This window comes from Sander lucioperca, chromosome 20, assembly GCF_008315115.2.
Source record: "Sander lucioperca isolate FBNREF2018 chromosome 20, SLUC_FBN_1.2, whole genome shotgun sequence".
Taxonomy (NCBI): domain Eukaryota; kingdom Metazoa; phylum Chordata; class Actinopteri; order Perciformes; family Percidae; genus Sander; species Sander lucioperca.
This window is the reverse complement of record NC_050192.1, coordinates 16,495,193-16,518,254: the sequence shown is the minus strand read 5'-3', so window position 1 is coordinate 16,518,254 and position 23,062 is coordinate 16,495,193. Positions and strand designations below refer to the sequence as shown.

Sequence of the window (23,062 nt, the reverse complement as noted above, 5' to 3'; positions counted from 1 at the left end):
GCGTAGACATACCCGCGGATAGCTCAAAATGCAACGTGCTATATACGGCGTGCTGTATGCGGCGTGCTGTATACAGCGTAGACATACACGCAGATAGCTCAAAATGTGTACAGATAACACGCCACTTGGCTTTAGAAAGTGGTGGGTGTTTACGCGAAGTCATGATGTCACGTTGTGTTCACAGACAGAATGTGGACAGTTATGCAAATACTGGTTCATTAATTCAGTTGTTCGACAGTTCAACGCACAATTTATTATTATTATTTAAATTATTAATATATTTATAGCAGAAGCATATATTGTTTTTAAAATAAACAATTGCAAATTACTGCATGTAACCCCAAACCATGATTTTTCCTCCACCAAACTTGACTGTTTTCTGGGTGAATCTTGGGTCCATGCGGGTTCCAACAGGTCTTCTGCAGTATTTGCAGCAATTGGGATGCAGTTCAATGGATGATTCATCAGAAAAATCAACCTTCTGCCACTTTTCCACTGTCCATCCTTTCACCAAGCTGTGGACCTTTGCAAATGCAACACACGTTTTTAGTTGTCTTCTGTTTAATGCTGGTTTGTCAGCACTAATTCGGCCATGGAGGCCACTGCGTGAGAGAATTCGACAAACTGTTGTTATAGATACAGGGGTTTCTGGTGGCCAGCCCAGAAAAAGGGCTGGCCCTGGACTGTCGAAGCAACAAATGGTCCTCTCGAACAGTTGTCTTATGGGGTCTGCCTGACCTGGACTTGTCATGAACTTCACCAGTTTCTTCAAATCTTTTTCTTATCCTTTCCACTTGACGTTTGGATACATTGAAGATGTCTGCCACCTCAGCTTGATGATCAGCACTTTGGTCTGTGGTTGAATCTTTGGCATGTTGTGAGAGGTCAGGTTGCACTTCACATGAAGGTCTGGTGTGCTGGAGTTCTTTTTATACACACCCAGGAATGTGTTAATTACAGTATTTGTCACAGGTGAAACTCTAATCTGTGATTGGTTGAATCATATAAAGACACGACAAGACTTTTGTCCAAGCCAAATCTGACCTTTCTGTCCTAATTCAATGATAAAACTCAATGAATGATACAAAAATTTATTTTGGTATAATAAGCATAATCCAGAAGCCTTTGCCTTTCATATAAACCATTTCTGATTCCAATTGATCAACTACAAGTCAAGTTATTATTTGTTGTTCCTACAACTTAGATAAGCGACAAGACTTTTGTCAGGCACTGTATGTTATTAACCCCTTGGTTCATTTTGCGCCGGAATTGTCCTTTAATCTTGTTTAGTCAGCTTTGCGTTTGAGTCAGAATAATAATAGGGGGATGAGAAAGAGGAGAGAAAATAATATCTCTATTATACACAATAATAGGGAAATATTGGATAATTACCTTTAAAAAATCTTTAATAGACCTGCTCACAACTGTGTAAACTGAGGCCATAACATGTGATCAGTGTCTCTAATTGATATTCAATACTTCTTGCCAGTTTCTGCTCAGCAGCTTCTGATATTATTGAAGCACAATATTTCATTAGGTTAACACTCTTAATTTTGAGGTGTTTATTATCAGTGTGTGATGGCTCAAGTTGAATAAATATTAGTGAGTAAAAGCCTTCAGTTACGACATATCAGCTCTGCTCTTCTTCATCAGATATGCTGCTTCCTCTTCATCTTTTAATCATCTCATTAATATTATGTGTTTTTAGTCATGAGTCCTATGTCCTATGTACCGTCCTGATCTCGCGAGCTCCAGTTTTCCACTCGCAGATCAGTCTGGCATCTTGAGACAGAGAAAATTTGGAGCCGTTCGCCAAACGACCAACCAATCAGCGTTAGTTTTGAGGCGGATTTAGGTGTGACGCAACGAGAAGTGACTGTTCAGTCTAAACAACATGGCGGCTTCCACGGATGAGATGAGCGTAGCTATCGCGCAAGTTTTATCCAAATTAGAAAGTATTCCTTCATTGAAAGAAGAGCAAAAAAAACGGCACTGGAGGCTTTTCTCGGAGGAAAAGATGTTTTTGCTCTTCTCCCGACTGGTTTCGGCAAGAGTTTGATACATCGTTGATCTGATTGGTTGATTTGGCCCGTCTATCACCAACATAGGTGGTGATAGACAGATGGTTTATCCAATCAGCTAACCAGTATTTTTGCCCCTTCCCAAAAGTTCTCCAACGGAAAGCTCCCAGATGGATGTGCCGAGCAAATCCATCTGGCGGAGTCAGATTAATGTTTCCTGCAGGATGTACTAATATAGCACTGCTGTTTACAGTTCTCTAACCACGAAAAAATTCAATCTTTTAATTTAATGTTGAGGTGTTGCAGCATCCAGTAAGTTATTGGACCTGGATATCTGGACTGGAGTGGAAAGCTAATCCTACCAGCAGGGAGAAAAGTCGAATCAACACCACAGTAAACCCATTTTACAGCCTATTATATCTTTCCGTGAAGATGTGCTGAGTGATGTTTATCTGAATTCATGTGTTGAGCAACAGCAACAGCTTCAGTTCGTGGTCAGCTTTAAAAACCACCAGTGATGCATTACATTTAGCTGACGCTTTTTACCCAAAGCAACTTACATTTGCTATATATGTCAGAGGTCACACACCTCTGGAGCAACTAGGGGTGAAGTGTCTTGCTCAGGGACACATTGGTTGATGTATCACAGTGGGAATCGAACTCTGGTCTTTCACACCAAAGGCATGTGTCATATCCACTGCACCATCACCACCCCGATGCTGATGATGAGGTTGATTATGCTATTGGTTAGAGTGTTTGTCACGAGGACAGATGTGCACAAAGATATTGAGACATGGCAGTTGTCAAATATAAATATTACTGAAAATTAGATGACAGGATGATAATTTTATCAAATAAAAGTCATCTATCATGTGAAATTGTATTACTTTTGGAGTTATTTTCTGACATTCTATGCTATGACTTTTTTCGACTTTTTATGACTTTTTTTCCACATACTATGCTAGGACTTTCTTCAACATACTACACTATGCCTTTTCTTTTAAACTTTTTCGACATACTATTCTATGACTTTTATAAAACTTTTTTTTGTATCTTTTTTCGAGATACTATACTATAAGTTGTCGCAGAGTCAACATTTTTTGATGCGAGAGAGAAGCCTTTACTAATGGCTACTGCTACAATGGCTACTGCTGCCACTGCTACCTCTACCACTCTATCCACCCTGGCCTGTGAGAGCTGTTGGTTTCAACGACGACCGTTTACTGCTACTTAAGGCAAATAAACAAATAACCGACCTTAAAGAAGACGGCTGTCCGAGGAACTTCGGAAGAAGGACTCTTTACTGTCCAACTACATCGATCTGGCCTGTGGACAGTCTCAGAAGCTGGCTTTTGTCGACTCAGTCCTGCAGGACACCGTGGCGTGGGACCCTGTCGCTTGTCAGCGGCCCTCCTCCTGCTCTACTCTACACCATGGGTCAACTTGGGTGGACGTGGTGGTCCGCAGCCGCGAGAGGGGCTCTGATGGGACCACCTCTCCTCTCCTGACACTCTCCAACCGCTATGCTGCCTTAGCTGGTAAAACCCCGGTCCACCCGGTTGGTGCCTCTGTGTCTCCTCTATGACCGGACCAGGTCGCATCCACAACGCCTGTCAACCCCTCAGGCCACCCTCCGCTGGGAGCGGAAAATGTTGACGGTGCCCAGGTTCCTGAAAAACCCAGTGGAAAGTCAGTTCGGCGGCCTTCCTCCTTGACCTAGACCTCCTCCGCTCGGCACAGGATTCTTAAAGAGGCCGTGCTTCGTCACTCTGGTGGGCTTCCTCGAATGGACCTGGCAGGAAATCAACACCGGACACTACAGCTTCCAAGGTTATTCAGATTTTGGGGTCCCTTTCTTCAGCAGTACAGTCCAAACTGAGAAATCTTGGTGTTATATTTGTTCATAACATGTCTTTTGATCAACATATCAAATCATTGACCCGCACATGTTTCTTTCAATGAAGACTTAGACTTAGACTTCTCTTTATTGATCCTTTTGGGATGACTCCCACAAGGAAATTGGATTTCCAGCAGCAGATTTCAGCTTACAAAACACTTATAGAAAATAAAGAGGTATAAAAATACAGTATAGAAAATACAGTATAAGAATAACGATAACAATAAACTTTTAGCTAAATATAGGAAGTAAACAAAAAGTAAATAAATAAACAGTAAAACAATAAACTACAGATAAATAAAGATAAATATATAGGACTGTGTATGGCATTGTGTTATATTATACAGTGAATAAATGACATTTAGCATAAATTAGCAGTTAAGAGCAGTTAGAGTGTCCAGTTATGTATATGAGTAGATTATTAAGTAATTGCAGAGTGAATGAGTGGCTACCACTCCTTCCTTTCCTTCCTGTTCTGTTCTGTCCTCTTTACCCTATTTACCCTATTTCCTCCTCTCCCCGAGTGAGGAGTTATAGAGTGTGATGGCATGAGGGTTCTTGAGTCTGTTGGTCCTACACTTGGGAAGGAGCAGCCTTCCACTGAACAGGCTCCTCTGGTTGCTGATGACGGTGTGCAGGGGGTGGCTGGCATTGTCAGTAATGTCCAGCAGTTTGTCCAGTGTCCTCCTCTCTGTCACCGTATATATATATATATATATATATCTCTATACTGTGACTTTTTTCGACATACTATACTATGACTTTTTTCGACATACTATACTATGACTTTTTTCGACGTACTATACTATGACTTTTTTATGACTTTTTTCGACATACTATACTATGACTTTTTTCGACGTACTATACTATGACTTTTTTCGACATACTATACTATGACTTTTTTATGACTTTTTTCGACATACTATACTATGACTTTTTTCGACATACTATACTATGACTTTTTTCGACGTACTATACTATGACTTTTTTATGACTTTTTTCGACATACTATACTATGACTTTTTTGACTTTTTTCGACGTACTATACTATGACTTTTTTCGACGTACTATACTATGATTTTTTTATGACTTTTTTCGACATACTATACTATGACTTTTTTGACTTTTTTCGACATACTATACTATGACTTTTTTATGACTTTTTTCGACATACTATACTATGACTTTTTTCGACATACTATACTATGACTTTTTTCGACGTACTATACTATGACTTTTTTATGACTTTTTTCGACATACTATACTATGACTTTTTTCGACATACTATACTATGACTTTTTTCGACATACTATACTATGACTTTTTTATGACTTTTTTCGACATACTATACTATGACTTTTTTCGACATACTATACTATGACTTTTTTCGACGTACTATACTATGACTTTTTTATGACTTTTTTCGACATACTATACTATGACTTTTTTATGACTTTTTTCGACATACTATACTATGACTTTTTTCGACATACTATACTATGACTTTTTTCGACATACTATACTGACTTTTTTATGATTTTTCCGACATACTATACTATGACTTTTTATGACTTTTTTCGACATACTATAACTTTTTTTTACTTTTGTTGACATACTATACTACGACTTTTTTCGACGAACTATACTACGACTTTTTCATGATTTTTATTCAACATGCTATATTATGACTTTTTTGGACATTCTATACTATGACTTTTATTTACTTTTTTCGACATACTATACTATGAATTTTTATGACTTTTTTCGACATATTATACTATGACTTTTTTTGACATACTATACTATGACTATTTTATGACTTTTTTAGGCATACTATACTATGACTTTTTTTGACAGACGATACTATAACTATCATTTTCTGTCCTCAGTTATATTGAAGAATATATACATCAATCCAAAGCTTTACAAGCTTTACATATAGCTCAGTGTGATAAATACCTTGTGAGCTGTCTGAAGGTTGAAACTTTTTCGACATACTATACTATGACTTTTTATGACTTTTTTCAACATACTATACTATGACTATGATTTTTTTCGACATACTATACTATGACTTTTTTATGACTTTTTTCGACGTACTATACTATGACTTTTTTCGACATACTATACTATGACTTTTTTCGACATACTATACTATGACTTTTTTATGATTTTTCCGACATACTATACTATGACTTTTTATGACTTTTTTTGACATACTATAACTTTTTTTTACTTTTGTTGACATACTATACTACTTTTTTCGACGAACTATACTACGACTTTTTCATGATTTTTATTCAACATGCTATATTATGACTTTTTTGGACATACTATACTATGACTTTTATTTACTTTTTTCGACAATACTATACTATGACTTTTTATGACTTATTTCAACATGCTATACTATAATTTTTTTGGACATACTATTCTATGACTTTTTTTGGACATACTATACTATGACTTTTTAATACTTTTTCCAACATAATATACTATGACTTCATGACTTTTTTGTACATACTATACTGACTTTTTATGACATACTATACTATGACTTTATTCAACATACTATACCATGACTTTTTTCAACATACTATACTGTGACTTTTTTATGACATAACATTCTTTTTGGTAGTGGTTTTAAAGATGCTCTTTCGTGGAGGGGTGATAAATTAGCATCACAACCGTATTCACGCTGTTCTGATACTATACTATGCCTTTTTTATTTCATAAAAAAAACTTTCCAAACAGATTTTTCTTCTTTTAATAATAAAATCTTTATTGTCAGGATTTGGTTGTAAGGAAACATCACATAGCCTGGTGTTACAGCAGACAGTTACAAGTCATTTGGTCAGTCAGTCAGACACAAAGCCAACTGCAAGTGAGGAAACATTTTCAACTAGGGACAGTCTGCAGATTTAGAATACTACGCTATGAGCAGGACAGAGAAGAGGGTCAGAGAACAAAGAGTTTCAAAAGCAGAACATCTGAAATACTAACATGTTTCCAGGCTCACATGGCCGTCTTAGCTTCTTCACTGAATATTTGGGTTGTTTATTGGGGGTTTGACACCACAAAATGCATAGGTGGGTGTACATAACACCGGTATCTCCCATAAACTGCTATTTGTATCAAATTCAAACAGACCTGGAGATTTAAGTCTTTCCAGAAACGTTCATAAATCAAACAGAAATGTGACGCCTGCCAGGCTGAAGTGAAGGATTATGGAGGCAGGGGTTAGCTCAAGCTTATTCTATATTAAATCTACGTTATAAAAATCAGCTTGCTTTGTCACAGGCCACAGCAGCTCACAGTTTAACACATGCAGAGCTTGGTATGAACTCTCAGTGCGCCAGCTGCAACATTGGCTTGCTGTCACCTTGATATTTCTATTAATAATTTTAAAACGCCAAACAATTTTACAAATATTTTCCTCCATCCACTGCATAGTAGACTTTTTTTTTCTCATTTAAAAGTGTTGTTAACAGCACAGTTACTTCCACTTTGCAGTTTACACCTTCAGTATTTTCATCTAGAATAAGAATACTGCTTTAATGGTCGGCAATATGAGATGATTATTAGATCCAACACATAAAACAAGAACTAATAAGTCCTTTATTCTGAAAAAATGACTCAAATGAACCCTTTGGAAATTACAGAAGCAGTACAGAACAGCAGTAAATTCCACAAAACATGTCAATTAAAAAAATTGTTTTTTATTCTAAAATTTGTTCTAACAATGGTTGTTGCATCACTGACATGTACCACCACAGCATCCGGTGTGAGGATGTGGACCGGACGTGGTTGGTGATAAGCAGGGCCACACTTAAGATAACACAAATTAAGATAACACTCAGAATGTTAACATATGTCCAACTTAAGCAGAAAAACAGTCCCCTTGACCTGGTTTGAGTCCTTTTTTATGAAAAAAAGAAAAGGTAAGCTTGTTAGATGTGAATATTTTGTAGTTTCTTCGCTCCTCTGTGACAGGAAACTGAATATCTTTGAGTTTTGGGAAACACGGATCATTTTTTTTTACCATTTTCTGACATTTTAGAGATCAGACAACTTATCGATTAATCGAGAAAATAATCGACAGATTAATCGACTATGAAAATAATAGTTGCAGCCCTAGTTAGTAGTTTTATACTCTACCGACACATTACAGTAAATTGTTTTTAAAATACCAATTACAGTGTGGAAAAAAAAACACATGAGCCTGCGACAAACAGTGAATATATAAGAAGAAGAAATAGAAGAAAAAAGAAAGATGCAGGCACATAAAAAAAAAAAAAAACGTTCAGATAATGGCTTAAAACTCATGTGTTTGTGCCTTTGGGCAAAAACTTTGTCCCATTTTCAGGAAGGAACTTTTTCTGTCCAGCAGCCGTCAAATATCAGCCGTCTCTTTTCATGATTTGACCAACAAGAGGGATGTTTGAAATCCGTCCACGTGGCGGTCGATCGCCTGTAACCCTGCCAACATTTACCCGCACTTGGTTTGGTTAGCGCCATTTCTCAGAAGTGTGCAGCGGGATGCGGATGCGGCAGCTGCCCCCCGTTGGTTTTGTCTCTCAGCATGGTGAGCGCCGTGTTGGAGAAATCCCTCAGGACATCCACCGTCTCCCTCTGCAGTAGCAGAGACTCCTGCACAAACTCCTGCTGGCTCTCCACCAGCAGCTGGACCGACTGTGCCAGCACCTCCAAAGACTGGGACACCGAGGTCAGAAGCATGCGGCTGGCGCGCTGCTGCTGCAGGCTCTGAGAGGCCATCTGGGCCACCTGCTCGCGGGCCCGGCGGTGGGACGCCCCGCCCGGGAGAGGGTCCGACACGGTTGGGCCTGCGGTGGGGGGAGGATTGGGTGGGAGGACTGAGGAAGAGGAGGGGGACGGCTGATGGGAGTTGGAGGAGGTTGCATTAGAAGTGACAGAGGAGGAAGAGACCGCAGCAGGAGGCGCAGGAACGGGTGGGAGGGAGGAGGAGGAAGAGGAGGGCTCGGGGTGCGAGGCGTTGGCTGCGACAGATTTAGAGGGTGATGAAGAGGAAGGAGATGTAGAGATGGAGGTAGGAGGAAGTGGGGGAGTGAATGAGGAGGAAGGAGCAAGGAGGGAAGAGAAAGTCATGTTGGAGGTTGAGGAGGGCTCCAGAGGGAGCGGAGCGGCCGAGGAAGAGGCGGCGTCTGGATCCGACGCCGGAGGGAAAGCGGAGGACGTGGAGGCCGAGGGTCCAGGTGCAGGTTTGGGGGAGGTGTGGTTCTGGGCGGTGGTGTGGTTCTGGCTGCTTCGGGAGTAGGTGTGGACCGGCTTCATCCTCAGCAGGGCGTTGTCGGGCAGCGGGTCCAGGGACGGGGAGGCGGGCCGGGGAAGAGATGAAGGGTAGGAGGAGAACAAGGAGTCGTCGTTTTCTTCAAAGTCCATGGTGTGTTCTAGATCGCAGAGGTAGCAAACATGTCAGCCAATTTTACACTCACACACAACTTGATCAAAACATTTTGATTTTAACATTTCTTTTCCCTAACGACTTGTGGTCACGAATCGTCAAAAAGTCATAGTTTAGTAGGTCACAAAAAGTTCTAAAAAAAGTCGTAGTATAGTAGCCTGGATGCCAGCCGAACTTAGCCCCGCCCACAACATTTGAGGTCAGGAAGTTGGGTCTGGACTTGATCCGTTGTGAATCAACTATTCTCGAACCAGAGCTGTTTGGACCAATCAGATTGTCAGGGCGGGCTTTATACGATGATGGACAGATGATCAACAGTAACGTAATCAACCACGTCACGAAAGAGCGCTTGGTTTGAATTCGTTTACAACAAAGATGGCTGTCATCGCGTCTGTTATAGACTTTGCAAACACGTGATCACGACCACGTGACGACGCCATGATGGACAGCGGAAGCACAGGCTAAACAGTAGTAGACGAGCGGAAAGTTTCATAGTTTCAATCAGTTTGAAATACATAACACTAAATAAACTGTATTGATGGCTTTATGGCTTCTTCTATTGAACAACAAGTTGTCGTGCCGAGGTAGGGCATCTGGTAGGTGCTCACAAAGAGCAGTATTTGGAGAAGTTGGAGATAGCAGGGTTGGATAACGACTCTTAATTCTTCCTCCCTCCGTTTTCACGGACCTCATTAAATCACCGAGTCTGCCCGACTTCAGTCCACACAATCCTTACCACTATGTGGTAAACGGGATATCCCCATATACTGGTGCTGATCTCAAATTTTTTAAAAGTCTGGATGCTAACCAGTTCTTTGTAGCGGGTTGGGTTACAGGCACGCGATGCTACGCTAACAGCAGGGGGAGGTACCTCATAATGGCAAAGATAAGACATCTCTCTAGGGTTTATTTTGTATTAACATCTATTCTTTACTTAAGTAAAGATTTATATAACACGTAGCCCATGTTTTTAGAGGACATGGTCGGTCGTGGCTACCCACATACCGTTGTTCACTGGGTGTGCCAATGCAACTTTCTAATGGATGCCTGAACGCATCCCAGCTCTGGGAAGTGCAGTCATTAATTGTCTATCACACGTTAATCCATGCAGTAAATCACAGAGTGTCTATGATCAGTAGTAACCACACATAACTGTAACATCTAGCCATCTCCTTATCTGTGATTATATTCGCTGCGTAGCCTATGTTAAGATTTGACCGGTGGATATTACGACGCGATGGGCAGCAGCTAGCGAGCAGTCAAAAGCTAGCTGCAGCTAGCTCGTCAGCTAGCCGGGGTAGGAGCTCCGCAGACCCGCATTTAAGACACACCAGCCCGAAAATCGGGCGTCGGACCGTCTGGCGAGGTCGGTGACTCGAGTTTGTTCTGTGTGTCCCGTGCCGTCGGCCGTCCGAGGAGCCGTCGGCCTTCATTTGGGCCGACCCGATATGTTCAGTCGGAGACAGGGCAGTCGGGACTCGTCCGGAAATGGGGAGCGGATGAGCCGCTCAAAATCTGACGAAAATCTTTCAAACTGACCTTTGTCAATCTGAAATGAAGACAGATTCAGAAACGGCATGGCCTATTTCTCGCTTAAAATGTTTTCAGAAACACGTTTCGGTGAACTATTTTAGTACAATATGAGATCGTATTCTGAACGAGCCGCCATGACAGTCTGGCTGTGAATTTCCAGAGAAAAAAGAACCACGTGACGCGTTCGTCCAATCAGCTGCCGGTTTTCATTTTCTGGGAAATAATCAGACTGTTAATGGAAACAATACAGAGCAGCGCCGCCTGCTGCTATGGAGACGTATTACGTTCCGTTAGCTGGTTGAGGATAATTTTATTTATCACTCATTTAAAAGAGAAAGGCAATACATACACATGCTTGTGTTGGTGAGGATTACTCTGCAGATTGTGAATGTGAGAACACAAACACGAACGAAAACGTACGCGTTTAGCTTGCCGTCCGTCTACAGCACAGCTCTTCTGCCATCCGTCATGGCGTTCATAATTTGCGTGAGTGGAGCGTGACGTCACGTGCAAAGGGTCTATAGAAGATACGAGAGCGCATTCATTTTAAAAGAGGAACAAAGAACCGCGATCACATATGTATACACGTTGCCACACCCGTCCACACAACACGGAAACTGCCGCCTCTGCCTTTGCTCTGTCGAAGCCTGCCTTTGACTTGCAGCTTCTGTGACGTCTGTCTCCGTTGCTCTGATTGGTTGTAGGTCTATCCAATTGAGTGCAGAGGCATTTTCTTTCCTGGTTCGGTTGAAACACACGCCCCGTAATCACAGCCCAACGGAACAGTATCAGACTCATATTCTGACTAGAATCTGAGTATGACCACGTCAGGCTAATAGTATAGTATGCCGGAGATAAAAGGTCATGGTAGCTCTAAATTCTTGCGTAATTCTAAAATGTTATATTTAAAAAAGGTCCTGGCACCAAGAACACCCATTTTATTTGAATTTAAATGGTCATTTCCCTCCCTCTCGTGCCCTTAAAGCCAGAAGCTGAATATCAGTAATATATTCAGTCTTACCTCCATCGTCAGCCAGGTCAAAGTCAGGGGAGGAGTAGAAAGGATCGCCTGCAAAACATCGTCAAGCTGCAGTTAGTCAAAGAACAAATGACTTGGCAGAAGACATTTCCCTTCGTCTGTGCCCTTCGTTTACACGCAAACGGAGAATTTGCCTCTAAAAACGAGTCTTTGTTCGCATCTCTCTAGTCTTTTTAGAGAATTAATTTGTTATGCTTAACTTCAGTATTGTATTTGCTTTCTACACATCTGCTTTTTTATACTGCCAACAACAAGTAACTATCACATGGGGGCTTCGGGAAGTTTTCTTTGCTCGTCTTGAGAAAATAACGTGTTTTTTTTAGGATTGTGTCCCCGTCTCTTTTCTACTGTGAAGCTCAGAAACATCCGTGACTCATAAAAATGCGCAAATCTCTCGACACACTTCACATAAACGTGCACGGTGAAGCCACTACACATTGTTCTTCTGATCTGACTACTTTTAGCTCACTGTAGCAGCCACTTTGGTACACTGATTGATTGAAATGGCGGCACAAACTGGATTTTGAAAAGTGGAAATTACACCCTAAGGTATATACTGTAGGTAAACTTAGTGTCATTGGCGCAGACTGGTTGCATTTCTTTAGTGTTTAGCTCCACTTACTGGCGAGATCTTTCTCCGGGGAGGAGAGAGGAGAGAAGTCGTAGGAGGCTCCTCCGGGTATAGACTGGGAGCTGTCCGTCAAGCTGAGGTAGGAGAACGGGGGAGCGTTGGGGGGCGGGCCTTTGCTGTAAACCTTTGAAAAATCTTCTTCTTCGTCGAGGTCAAAATCACTTTCGCCACCTGAGAACCAACCAACGGAAACTAGCTCATTAAGAAGAAACACTTGGATGGGAGAGCAGAGACGGTCAAATATCAAAATGTCCTTTAAAGGGATACTTCACCGATCTACTACATAAATGACCCAATTTAAATACATATTCATCTTTCCAGCAGTGAAATATCCCTTTAAGTTAAATGACTTTCCGTGTAGGATGTTTTTTTTTTTTTAGGATCTTTTGGCACCACGGCATCTAGGTCAAGGTATGAGCTGCAGGATGGGTATAAGGGCCGATCCAAGCATATTCTGATTGGTTTTACCAGCTTATAAAAGCCTGACCGAGTTTAAATACTTTGCTTGTTTACACCCAGAAATCTCAAGTTAAATTCAAGACCTTTTTAATACCACCTAGGGTTATATTGAATGCCAACTTTACGGCATATAATGGAAAATCAGTGTGACTCTGGAGATAAAACTAAGATTAGCGCTCATATTCAAGCTTTTGTTGTGCAATTTATCAAAACAACCATTCATGTTTGGTTAATTAGTTCTTACACACATTAAGAGAGGATTTTAATTTGTATTTTTATTCTCAATTCTTATCATTTTGGTGATGATGATTTTCCTTTGGCGCTGGCTACAACCTCTTTGAGGTGGCGCCAAAAATTCCTCTATGCAGGAACAACACTGTCACTTTCCAGCTGTCTCACATAGGTGACTGGAATCGCACAGCACTGATCAGTGCTGTGCGATTCCAGTCACCTATGTGAGAAACCTGGTACAGCTGTCTTCTTTACAATGTGTCTGTCCTTTTAATTGTGTTGCATGTTTTTAAATGGACCTTGAGTCTATCAATAAAGCCATCGTCGTCATGATCATCTACGTATTACTCAAACCCCTAATTTCCACCGGGCACGTGGCGTGCCCCACGAGCAATCGCGGCCATTCAAGTCAATGTTTGATATTCTACCAGCTGTGCCGTTGGACCGTCTGGCGAGGTCGGTGACTCGAGTCTGGTCGGTGTGTCCCGTGCCGTCGTCTGTTGGAGGAGCCGTCGGCCTTCATTTTGGCCGACCTGACATGTTCAGTCGGAGACAGGGCAGTCGGGACTCACCCGGAAACGGCGAGCGGGATGAGCGTGACTAAGCCTCTCAAAATCTGACGGAAATCTTTTCAACTGACCTTTGTTGATCTGAAATGAAGACAGATTCAGCAACTGCACGGCCTATTTCTCTCTTAAAATGTTTTCAGAAACACGTTTCTATTTTAGTACAATATGAGATCGTATTCTGAATGAGTTGCCATTAATGGTCGGTTGAAAAATCCAATCAATCAAATCAAATCCGGAAGCAGCAGCCAGACCCAGGTGACGCATTCGTCCAATCAGCTGCCGGTTTTAATTTTTTGGGCGACAACACAGATTAGCGCCGCCTGCTGTTATGGAGACGTATTACGTCTCGTCGCTTTGGTGTGTTCCGAGACATTTTTTTGACCAACTCTGGGACACTCATCAGTCCAACTGCCTTTTCTGCCAACGGTCGGCCGTCGGCTCTGTGTGTAGCTGCCTTAAGACACGCCCGGTGTGGGATGGCGCGTGGCGGAGGACGGAACAAAACAGCGGCGCAGCTGGACCGCAGCACAGACACGCCCAGTGGAGAATCGGAGTACATTTAGCCTTTATGCTTCATTCTCTTGTTCACTGAGGCTCTCACAACAAAGGCCCTGCCATAAAATCCCTGATAAACCCACATTTCCCAGACTCAAACACCTCCTCACCTCCTCTGGGACTCATCATTAGGATCTTGTGGACCATCCTCTCCACGGGGCCCATGCTCTTCTTCCTCACGTTGCTGCCGTTGGGGCCCCGGAGCGCTCGCCTTCCATCACATTTGAGGTCGGCCCATTTCTTCATGATCTGACGCACCTGTTTTGAAAATGAAAGTCATGTATTGTGACACAATGTTTTAGGTTTGATACATCTGTTCCACGTAGGAGCCTGCTGCTACGGCAACCCCCCCACGGATGCTACAAACTAGCGAGGACACCATTAGTTGATTAGACGGGACACAACAATTAACAGCCAGCCATTTTTAACATGAAATAGTCATTTATAAAACCTAAAATACACTCTGGTATTCATTTTTATAGTAAATTGAATATCTTTGGGTTCCGGACGGTTCGTCAAACAAAACAAACTATTTGAAGACGTCACCTTAGGCGCTGAGAAATGTGACGAGTGTTTTAAACTCTTTTCAAACTTTTTATAGACAAAATAAACGGATTAATCAAAACCTAGAAGTGCTAATCCTTCATTCTTTAGGAACCCCAAGGACTCGCTAGATAAAACAGAACAGAAAAACATATTTCTGCTGCAACAAAATTGCTTTTAAAACATAATTTTTCTAATTTCTCTTGTGAATTAAAAGGACAATTTTACTGTGTGTGTGTGTGTGTGTGTGTGTGTGTGTGTGTGTATGTGTGTGAGCGTGTGTGTATGTGTGTGTGAGCGTGTGTGTAAGTCTGTGTGTGATAGGCCATTAGTCATTTATTAAAAGCTAAAATACACTCTGGTTCAATTTCATATCATAATAAATTTAACATCTCAAGGTCTTGGACGGTTGGTTTGAAGACGTCACCTTAGGCTCCAAGAAATGTGATGAGTATTTTTAAACTCTTTTCAAACTTTTAATAGACAAATTAACGGATTAGTCAAAGAAGTAATAAAACCAGAAGTGCTTATCCTTCATCCTTCGGGACCCTAAGAGAACAGAAAAACACATTTCTGCTGCAACAAAACTGAAACGTCATTTTTCTAATTTCTCTTGTGGATTAAGAAAGGACAATTTTACTGTGTGCGTGTGTTTTTTACCATGAAAGTCTTCCAGAAATGATTTCAATAAAACAAGGAGGACGGAGAAGGAGGGCTAATGCTTAAGTAATGCAGTAAATGTAGACCATGTACATCTATAACTAAAACAACAATGTCTGAGAGCACGCCTCACATTTAAATAGTCATAACTAAAATCATGCACAGCCGGTACATTCTTCATCATCACTAACACGACCACGAATGAACAGACCTCTCGGTGATTCTCTCCCAGACCGTTGATCTGATTGGTGATTTCAGTCCAGGTTTGTTTCTTGGCTTCAGCCGACACGCCTTGGTTAAACTTCTCTGCAGGGAGAGAGATTATATCACGTGAGACATCAGAGTGAGACATCATCTGCCTAACATACACATCTTAAAAAGGACAATTCCGGCGCAAAATGAACCTAGGGGTTAATAACACGTGTGTACCGAGTCGACCGCTCTCTGGGATTTGTTTTCATGCTAATCAAACGTGTACGTAGCTCGACACAAGCTACTTGAGCTACGTTACTGGTTGCAGGGCGTTCGTCGTTCGACTGGTCGCGACTGTTTTCCCAAGATGGCGCCTGCATGTATAGTGAACGGTGCAGTCTTTATAATCTATCTTTTTAATAAACTGTCTGTGCACTTACAAGGTTCTCAATGCTTCGGTTTACATGTAGGGACCCTCGTTATGCCACCGTGGAAGTGTGGTGATATTTTGAGCCTCGTTAGTGGCATAGAAATAGAGATTTACCCTCTGCCCCGACTACTAGCGTTAGCAGCTAATCAGCCGTTTGCAGTAGCTTCAACTAGTTTCAAGCTAGAGACGCATTTGATTAGCATGAAAACATATCCAGATAACGGTCGACTTGGTACACATATGTTATTAACCCCTAGGTTAATTTTGCGCCAGAATTGTCCTTTAATAGTTGCAGCTGATTTTACATAAGAATAGCAAACTATAATTTTACACACACACACACACACACACACACACACACACACACACACACACACACACACACACAGAGAGTACTCACTGAGGAGGATGTATCTGTTCCTTTTCACCGCCTCCAGCAGCAGTTTGATCTCCGTCATGGAGAACCTCGGCTTGCCTCTCGCCCCCCCCGCCCTTACGGCTCCCAACTTAAACTCTTCATCGTCCTCGCGCCACAAGGCCGACGACATGGCTCCAGCCTCGCCTCGTCCTCTCTGCTGCCGCCGCCGCTCACAGCCCACTGCAACTCAGTTGGGTACAGAGTCCAGATTTCAGCGCCCCGCCCCCAGGACTGTCTGGTCCCGATCCACCCGCCAGTCTGGACCGAAGACACCCGTCTGACTGCACAGGGCCTGCGACAAAGCAGAGCCAGAGGGAGAAAAGGAGACAGGGAGGAAAGAGACAGAACAGAGGGGAGAACACAAGGCAGAGGGATAAAGAGAGAGCGAGCAAAAACATAATGTGAAAAGATGAATTAAGTAACTTTGTAAACAGAAATAAGAACTCTGCTTCTGAAATGTATATCATCCAGCTGTCAGATAAATGCAGCGCAGTATAAAGTAAGATATTTCTCTCTGAGATGTAGAGGTAGAAAGTAGCAGAACCCGGAAATGCTCGAGTAAAGTACCTTAAAAAAGTACAGCACTCAAGTAAAAGTACTTGGTTAATGTCTTTCCCTTGAAGGTTCTTTCTGTTTTCATCTTATTTTAAAACTGTGAAGACTGTAATGCACAGACTCTTAGGTGTTCTGTGTGTGTGTGTGTGTGTGTGTGTGTGTGTGTGTGTGTGTGTGTGTACAACAGTATCGCCAACGATTGTCCCGATTCAATATCAAGTAGGTCAGAGACATTTCAGTTACAATAACAATTGTGCTTGGATATAAAAGAGATTTCTCAGAGAAGTTATGCTGTGAATTGTACAAGCAAGAAGCAACCGTCAAAGCACCAGGTTAATGTTAAAATTAACAATCAACCCCCAAAAATGTAGTTTAAAAGTACTTTTTTTACTTACACATCCATGGTGAAAAGACAGATATAAGATTGATTTCTGTATATTATTAAATCGATATCAGACCACTCAAAACAAAGACGGATTTTAATTAGGGAATCGATTATTTGAACCCTTGTGTTGCCTGTTAAAAAGGAAATTTTGGGTGCTTTCGCCGTTGAATTAATGTTGAATTAATCACAGACTCAGGAGACTGGTATGAAACCATTTTAAACATTTCTTTCAAATGCTTTAAAATGGAATTAAACAACCAAAGTTGGGTGAAAGTAATCATTCACGTTGCCTACGAAGCACATCCATGTGCAACAAGTGCATCCATGTTATTTTGGGGCAATTTGGTTGAAAGAAACCCGTATTTCTGATATGAGAAAACTTTAAAAAAAACGGGTCAAATTTGACCCGAAGACAACGCAAGGGTTAACCCAGCCCTGTTGTGAATTAACTGGGATGTTTTCTGATTACAAGTGCATTTACAGCTCCATATAAGCACAGGACGATTATATATTTAGGAGATAAAGCTGGTTGTTTCTGCCATGTGGGTTATCCAGTCCGACACTTGGTGGCAGTATACAGCAGAATCCAAACTGTGAGGCGTCACTCCTCAAGAAAATGTGACGTTTTCAATAAAACAAAAATGCAATTTCTCCCAATTCGTTTTGTGTCTCTTTGTGGGTTTTTGGTCTCTTTGTAGTCGTGTTGTGTATCTTTTTGGTCTCTGTGGTTAGTTGGCGTCTCTTTGTAGTCGCTTTGTGACCGTTGTTATCACCGTATCTGTGTCTAAAACGTTGGAAAAGCTCGAGCAGATAATAAATAAATAAATAAATAAATAAATAAATAACACTCAGAAAGTTTATAGACAAAACTTAAAGCTAAAGAAGCCCGACTACAATCCTTACATCTGTGAAAACGTCCTTTAGTTCGGCTTATATGCTGCCTAAAACGGTCCAGGTGCTGCACCCAAACCTTATAATGGCGGGAAAACCCTGAATTCAAATTTATAAATGTCAAATCATAAGAAAAGTTACCTGAGGACACTTTACAGATAGAGTAGGTCTGGACCTTTTTATCATTTACAGAGACACAATTCCCCCCATGAGCACTAACTCATCTCTAGATTTAGTCAAACAACTGTATTCAGACAGTATATTTACCTGTGATGACTCATATACTCTTCATATATACTAGGGTTGCACGACATGAGGAAAATAGCTAATTGAGATTATTTTGACTGATACTGCGATTGCGATTTGATTCACCATATTGGAGGGAATGATCATTTTTGTCTCATTATTCTCATTTTCATTGAAAAGAAATATTAAAATGAATATGATTACAGTGTGATTTTTGCGAGGATCTGTACCAAACAAAAGATTTTGTTGTTTTTTTAAAGATCTTTTTTTGGGGGCTTTTCCCTTTATTCGATAGTGACAGTGGATAGACAGGAAAGGGGGGGGGAGAAAGACAGAGAGAGAGAGAGGGAGAGAGAGAGAGAGAGAGAAACAGAGGGAGAGACAGAGAGAGACAGAGACAGACAGAGAGAGGGGGAGACAGAGAGAGAGAGAGAGAGAGAGAGAGAGAGAGAGAGGGGGGATGACATGCAGCAAAGGGCCGCAGGTCGGATTCGAACCTGCGCCGCTGCAAAGAACTCAGCCTACATGGGGCGCACTACAATCCTTACATCTCTTACAGGGTGAGCTAGAGGCCGCCCCACAAAGATGTTTTCTGTAGTCTGTAGGATAGGATGTGTAGGCCGGGACGTCTCTGCAGCTCCACAATACTTCATTCAGAACGGTTTGACACAGATTCTGCCTTTAACAAATATTGCACCCCCCCGCGATTTGGATATTGCACTATAGTCCATATTGCGATTTCGATAAAATTGCGATTAATTGTGCAGCCCTACTACATACTGAGTCCCACTGACGAGATTAAGCAGGGGCGTCAAACTAAACTTCACTAAGGGCCACAACGGAAAATGTGAATCACACCCAGGGCCAGATATGTATTTAGAGTTTATTGACATGCTTGTATTGAGAAAAGTCAAATATCTTTGACTGTATTACTGAATGTCACTTTACTTGACGTTTCATAGGAGCCATGTATATTATGTTCGTTTATGGTTTATAGTTTTACACCTATGACGTAATGTAGGACGTCACGGGGGTCGGTCGGACAATAATCATTGTCTATTTATACACCTGTGTACAACGTTTGTCATATTTCTTGCATTTTTGTTGACATAAAAGCACTACAGAAGTCAGCAAAAAAAGTTCTAGGACGACGAAGGAATGTCCCGCCCTCCGCTGCCTCTGATTGGCTACCCCACGTATTCTGACTCTAACCCGGCCAATCACACTCCTCATGCCTTAATGTTTTTTTTTTTGTCTTTTAAAAAGGTGGAAAAAAAAAGACTTGAGACTTGTTAAATTACTTGAAGTATATATATTGATTAAAATCCTGAAAAAAAACGTATCGTCAACTTAAAATCCTGAATGTATTGAATGCGAGTTGAGATTTCGTTACATCCCTAATTGTGAATAAACTTTAACCATCAGCTGGAAACATACAGAGAACATCACAAATCGTGATATTTGGAAATCTTAAAGAAACAGACGTAAGATTACATATTTGATCAATAAGCTTCTTCAGAGTTGAACTGGAGTTCTTCTTGTTTTTAGGGGCGTAGACCAAGAACATCCTTTTTTTCTCCAGCTTCTGTCCCTACACTGCCTCCTTCTGGTCAGATGCTAAAATTAAAATAAATGCCTTGGGTGCAGAGATACACCCAAGAAAAAAAAAAAAAAATCACTATTAACAGCTGATTTATAACTTTTTAACGGTCATGTATAACAAGAACAAGCATCAGAAACTGTGATTTTTCCCCCCTGTTTTTAATTTGTTTGTCTTCAGCTATCTACGTCAGTATTGTACCACAACATGCCAGTATAGTATGAGTATATGTTGCGATATGTACGTGTATTTGGTAGTTTCAAACATAAACGTTGATTTCCCGTTGCAGTGTATGTAAATGACATCAACTGACAAGAACTTAACAAGGCTCCAGGCTGTTGCCTAGCAACGGAATTCAATTTAAAAAGTCTAGCTATTAGTATTAGATATTTTGAAATGTGTAGCATACGTGTTAATCCACTAATTATTGAGGAAAAAAAACGTATTAATACCAAATTATTTAAATTAACATTGCGTTTTAATGCTCTGACCACGTGGTCCGCTTGAGCCAATCAGCTGCTTTCTTCTTGTGTCTTTGTTGAGCTTGTGCCTGCCTCTCCCCCTGCTGCTGCTCGTGCCTGGCTGCTCACACAAGAAGCAGCCCTGTGATTCATTCCGCCATCTCTGCGAGCTTCACGGCCGTTACGTTACAACGCCGAAAACCGGATTTAAAGCGAATTTCGGTAACGATACGTGGGTTTACCGTGGATGTAAAACGCGCGTTTATAAAGCAGCGTGTTGTATTGTGCGCCGCTCCGCTGCGCCGAGTTATTTTAACGTTAACGTCACGCGACTATCCGTTGGCCGAGCTAGAGGACGAAATGTCTGCTTTCTCCGGCGCTAACGTTACGCTCGTTATTTCGCACTGTAGCCTCTTAATATGACTTGCTTGTCTACGCTTAACCACGCGCGTGGTCTGTTATTTAAAATATATCGTGGTTGGCGGTGTGAAAAAGCTGAAAATGTAGAAAATAATTACCAGAAAAAATGGCGTTGTTCTCTCCCTCTCCTCCTTCCTCCGCGGTTCTCCCGAAAGTTCGGAGTGTCGAGAACAACGCTACTGCGCAGACTCCGATTTTTTTTTTCCTTCCCTTGAACGCGCAACATTTTCAGCCGGCTGCGCGCCCCCAGCTGCCCCACACACAGCGTGCACTAATCACTCCCACTTTCAAATAAAATCACACGCAAAAAAAACTCACAAGTTGTGCGCAATTTGCTCACATTTTCAGTATTTAGAGGAAAAACTGATGGGTGAAACCTTCTCACGATGCTGACAACTCCCAAAACACCCCTCCCCCCACCTTAGACCTAATTAATTAGTCCACAACCATACTTGTATTTTAGCATATTTATTTTAATCATACTTCATATTGTAGCATTTCAATACAACATACATCAATATACATTGATAGCCATGTTGTCTTAGTCATCTTAAACCTGCTGTGTGATCTTTTTTTAGGTCAAAGGTCATCATTGTACTAATATATTACTGCTATAACCACACCATTAAACTCAAACCAGAGCATCTGAATTCCCAGTTTACTCCACACCCAAATGTAGGTCAAACCCTCACTGTTTTTGGGGGAACGCATCCATGGCAGCTAATGTAAAAACAAATAAGAAACCAAAAACAATTATGTAATTGGCTCCAATGGGAAAAACACGCACGCACACACGGGTTGCATTTCATTTTCAAGAAATGTTCAACATTTGTCATCCGTGTGAGTTCTTTTTTTTTTTAAATGATAATCTCAGATTCAGATGATGGAAAATATATATATATATATATATATATATAAGATTAGAAAAGCAAAAACCCAAAACCCCATTCGTCATGTATTTCTCTCCACCATTTTATATCAACGTGGAGAAGAAAGAAGATGGGGAGAGGGCGAGAGGGAGAGGGAGAGGGGAGGAGAGAGAGAGAGAGAGAGAGAGAGAGAGAGAGAGAGAGAGAGAGAGAGAGAGAGAGAGAGAGGGGAGGCCATGGAGGAGCAGGTTCCGTGTTTGTCCGCTTGGAGTCGCCAGAGATCTTCCTCTGTGAACAAATACGTGTTTTTCCTTCTTCTGGGTAATAACCCGGATGCGCCTGCAGAGGGCGCCTTCATGCACGTGTTTCACCCTCTATGGAAAGATTACAGACTAGAGAAAGGAGGGGGGGGAGGGGATGTGTTACACAATGATGTTTACATTTTGGGAAATAAGGTTGCTGATAGTTGTGTATGTTTTCATTTTTGTGTGTGTTTAGAAATCTGGGCATAGGCTATATTCTGCACACAGTTATTAGAGGTTTTGGTTTTTGTTAATTATCTGCCCGGTAGAAGTAAAAGGCCACTTATTATTGGCTTAAATTGCACCCCCCCCCCCCCCCCCCCCCCAGGCCCTACGCAGCCGTTCATCTTCTTCGCTTTGTTTGGTTTCCAACATGTTCACCTTGAGTGAAATTATTTCTCGATTATTGTCTTGATTCGGCTCTCTGCTCCTGCTGCAGTGACCCAGTTCCCCCACAGGGATCATTAAAGCTTCCTGTGATATATACTGCCCTACAAAAGGCATGGTGTTACAGTGTTCTGCTTTTGCAGGGCGGTATTAGCTCTCTGCTGAGTGGCCGCAGAGAGGAAAACACGGAGGGTGGGAAGTGTGGAAGTGTAAAAAGTGGCAAAGACCTTGCTGCTAAACTATGACTCCCGATCAGAATATTACGAGACTAAGGCTACGTTCAGACTGCAGGCAAAAGTGGCCCAAATCAGATTTTTTATTTTTG

General features: G+C 41.5%; 1 protein-coding gene across 1 annotated transcript; it reads right to left on the bottom strand.

Moving 5' to 3' along the window:
- Positions 1 to 7,355: 7,355 nt before the first annotated feature.
- On the bottom strand, positions 7,356 to 21,412 carry zgc:113149 (uncharacterized protein LOC541363 homolog). The gene is made up of 7 exons (XM_031304077.2): positions 21,278 to 21,412; positions 16,604 to 16,913; positions 15,793 to 15,887; positions 14,489 to 14,636; positions 12,556 to 12,735; positions 11,916 to 11,963; positions 7,356 to 9,347 (listed from the first exon to the last, which is right to left on the bottom strand). Exons 2-7 carry the CDS (start codon positions 16,749 to 16,751, stop codon positions 8,440 to 8,442), a joined length of 1,527 nt encoding a protein of 508 aa, XP_031159937.2. The 5' UTR covers positions 16,752 to 16,913; positions 21,278 to 21,412; the 3' UTR covers positions 7,356 to 8,439.
- Between the last annotated feature and the right edge of the window lie 1,650 nt (positions 21,413 to 23,062).

Coding starts and splice junctions, on each gene's coding strand:
- zgc:113149 (XM_031304077.2), bottom strand. CDS start 16,751: ATGTCGTCGGCCTTGTGGCGCGAGGACGATGAAGAGTTTAAGTTGGGA. Junction 12,736..14,488: donor AATGATGAGTCCCAGAGGAG/GTGAGGAGGTGT, acceptor GTTGGTTCTCAG/GTGGCGAAAGTGATTTTGAC. Junction 9,348..11,915: donor TGACCTGGCTGACGATGGAG/GTAAGACTGAAT, acceptor TCTGCGATCTAG/AACACACCATGGACTTTGAA.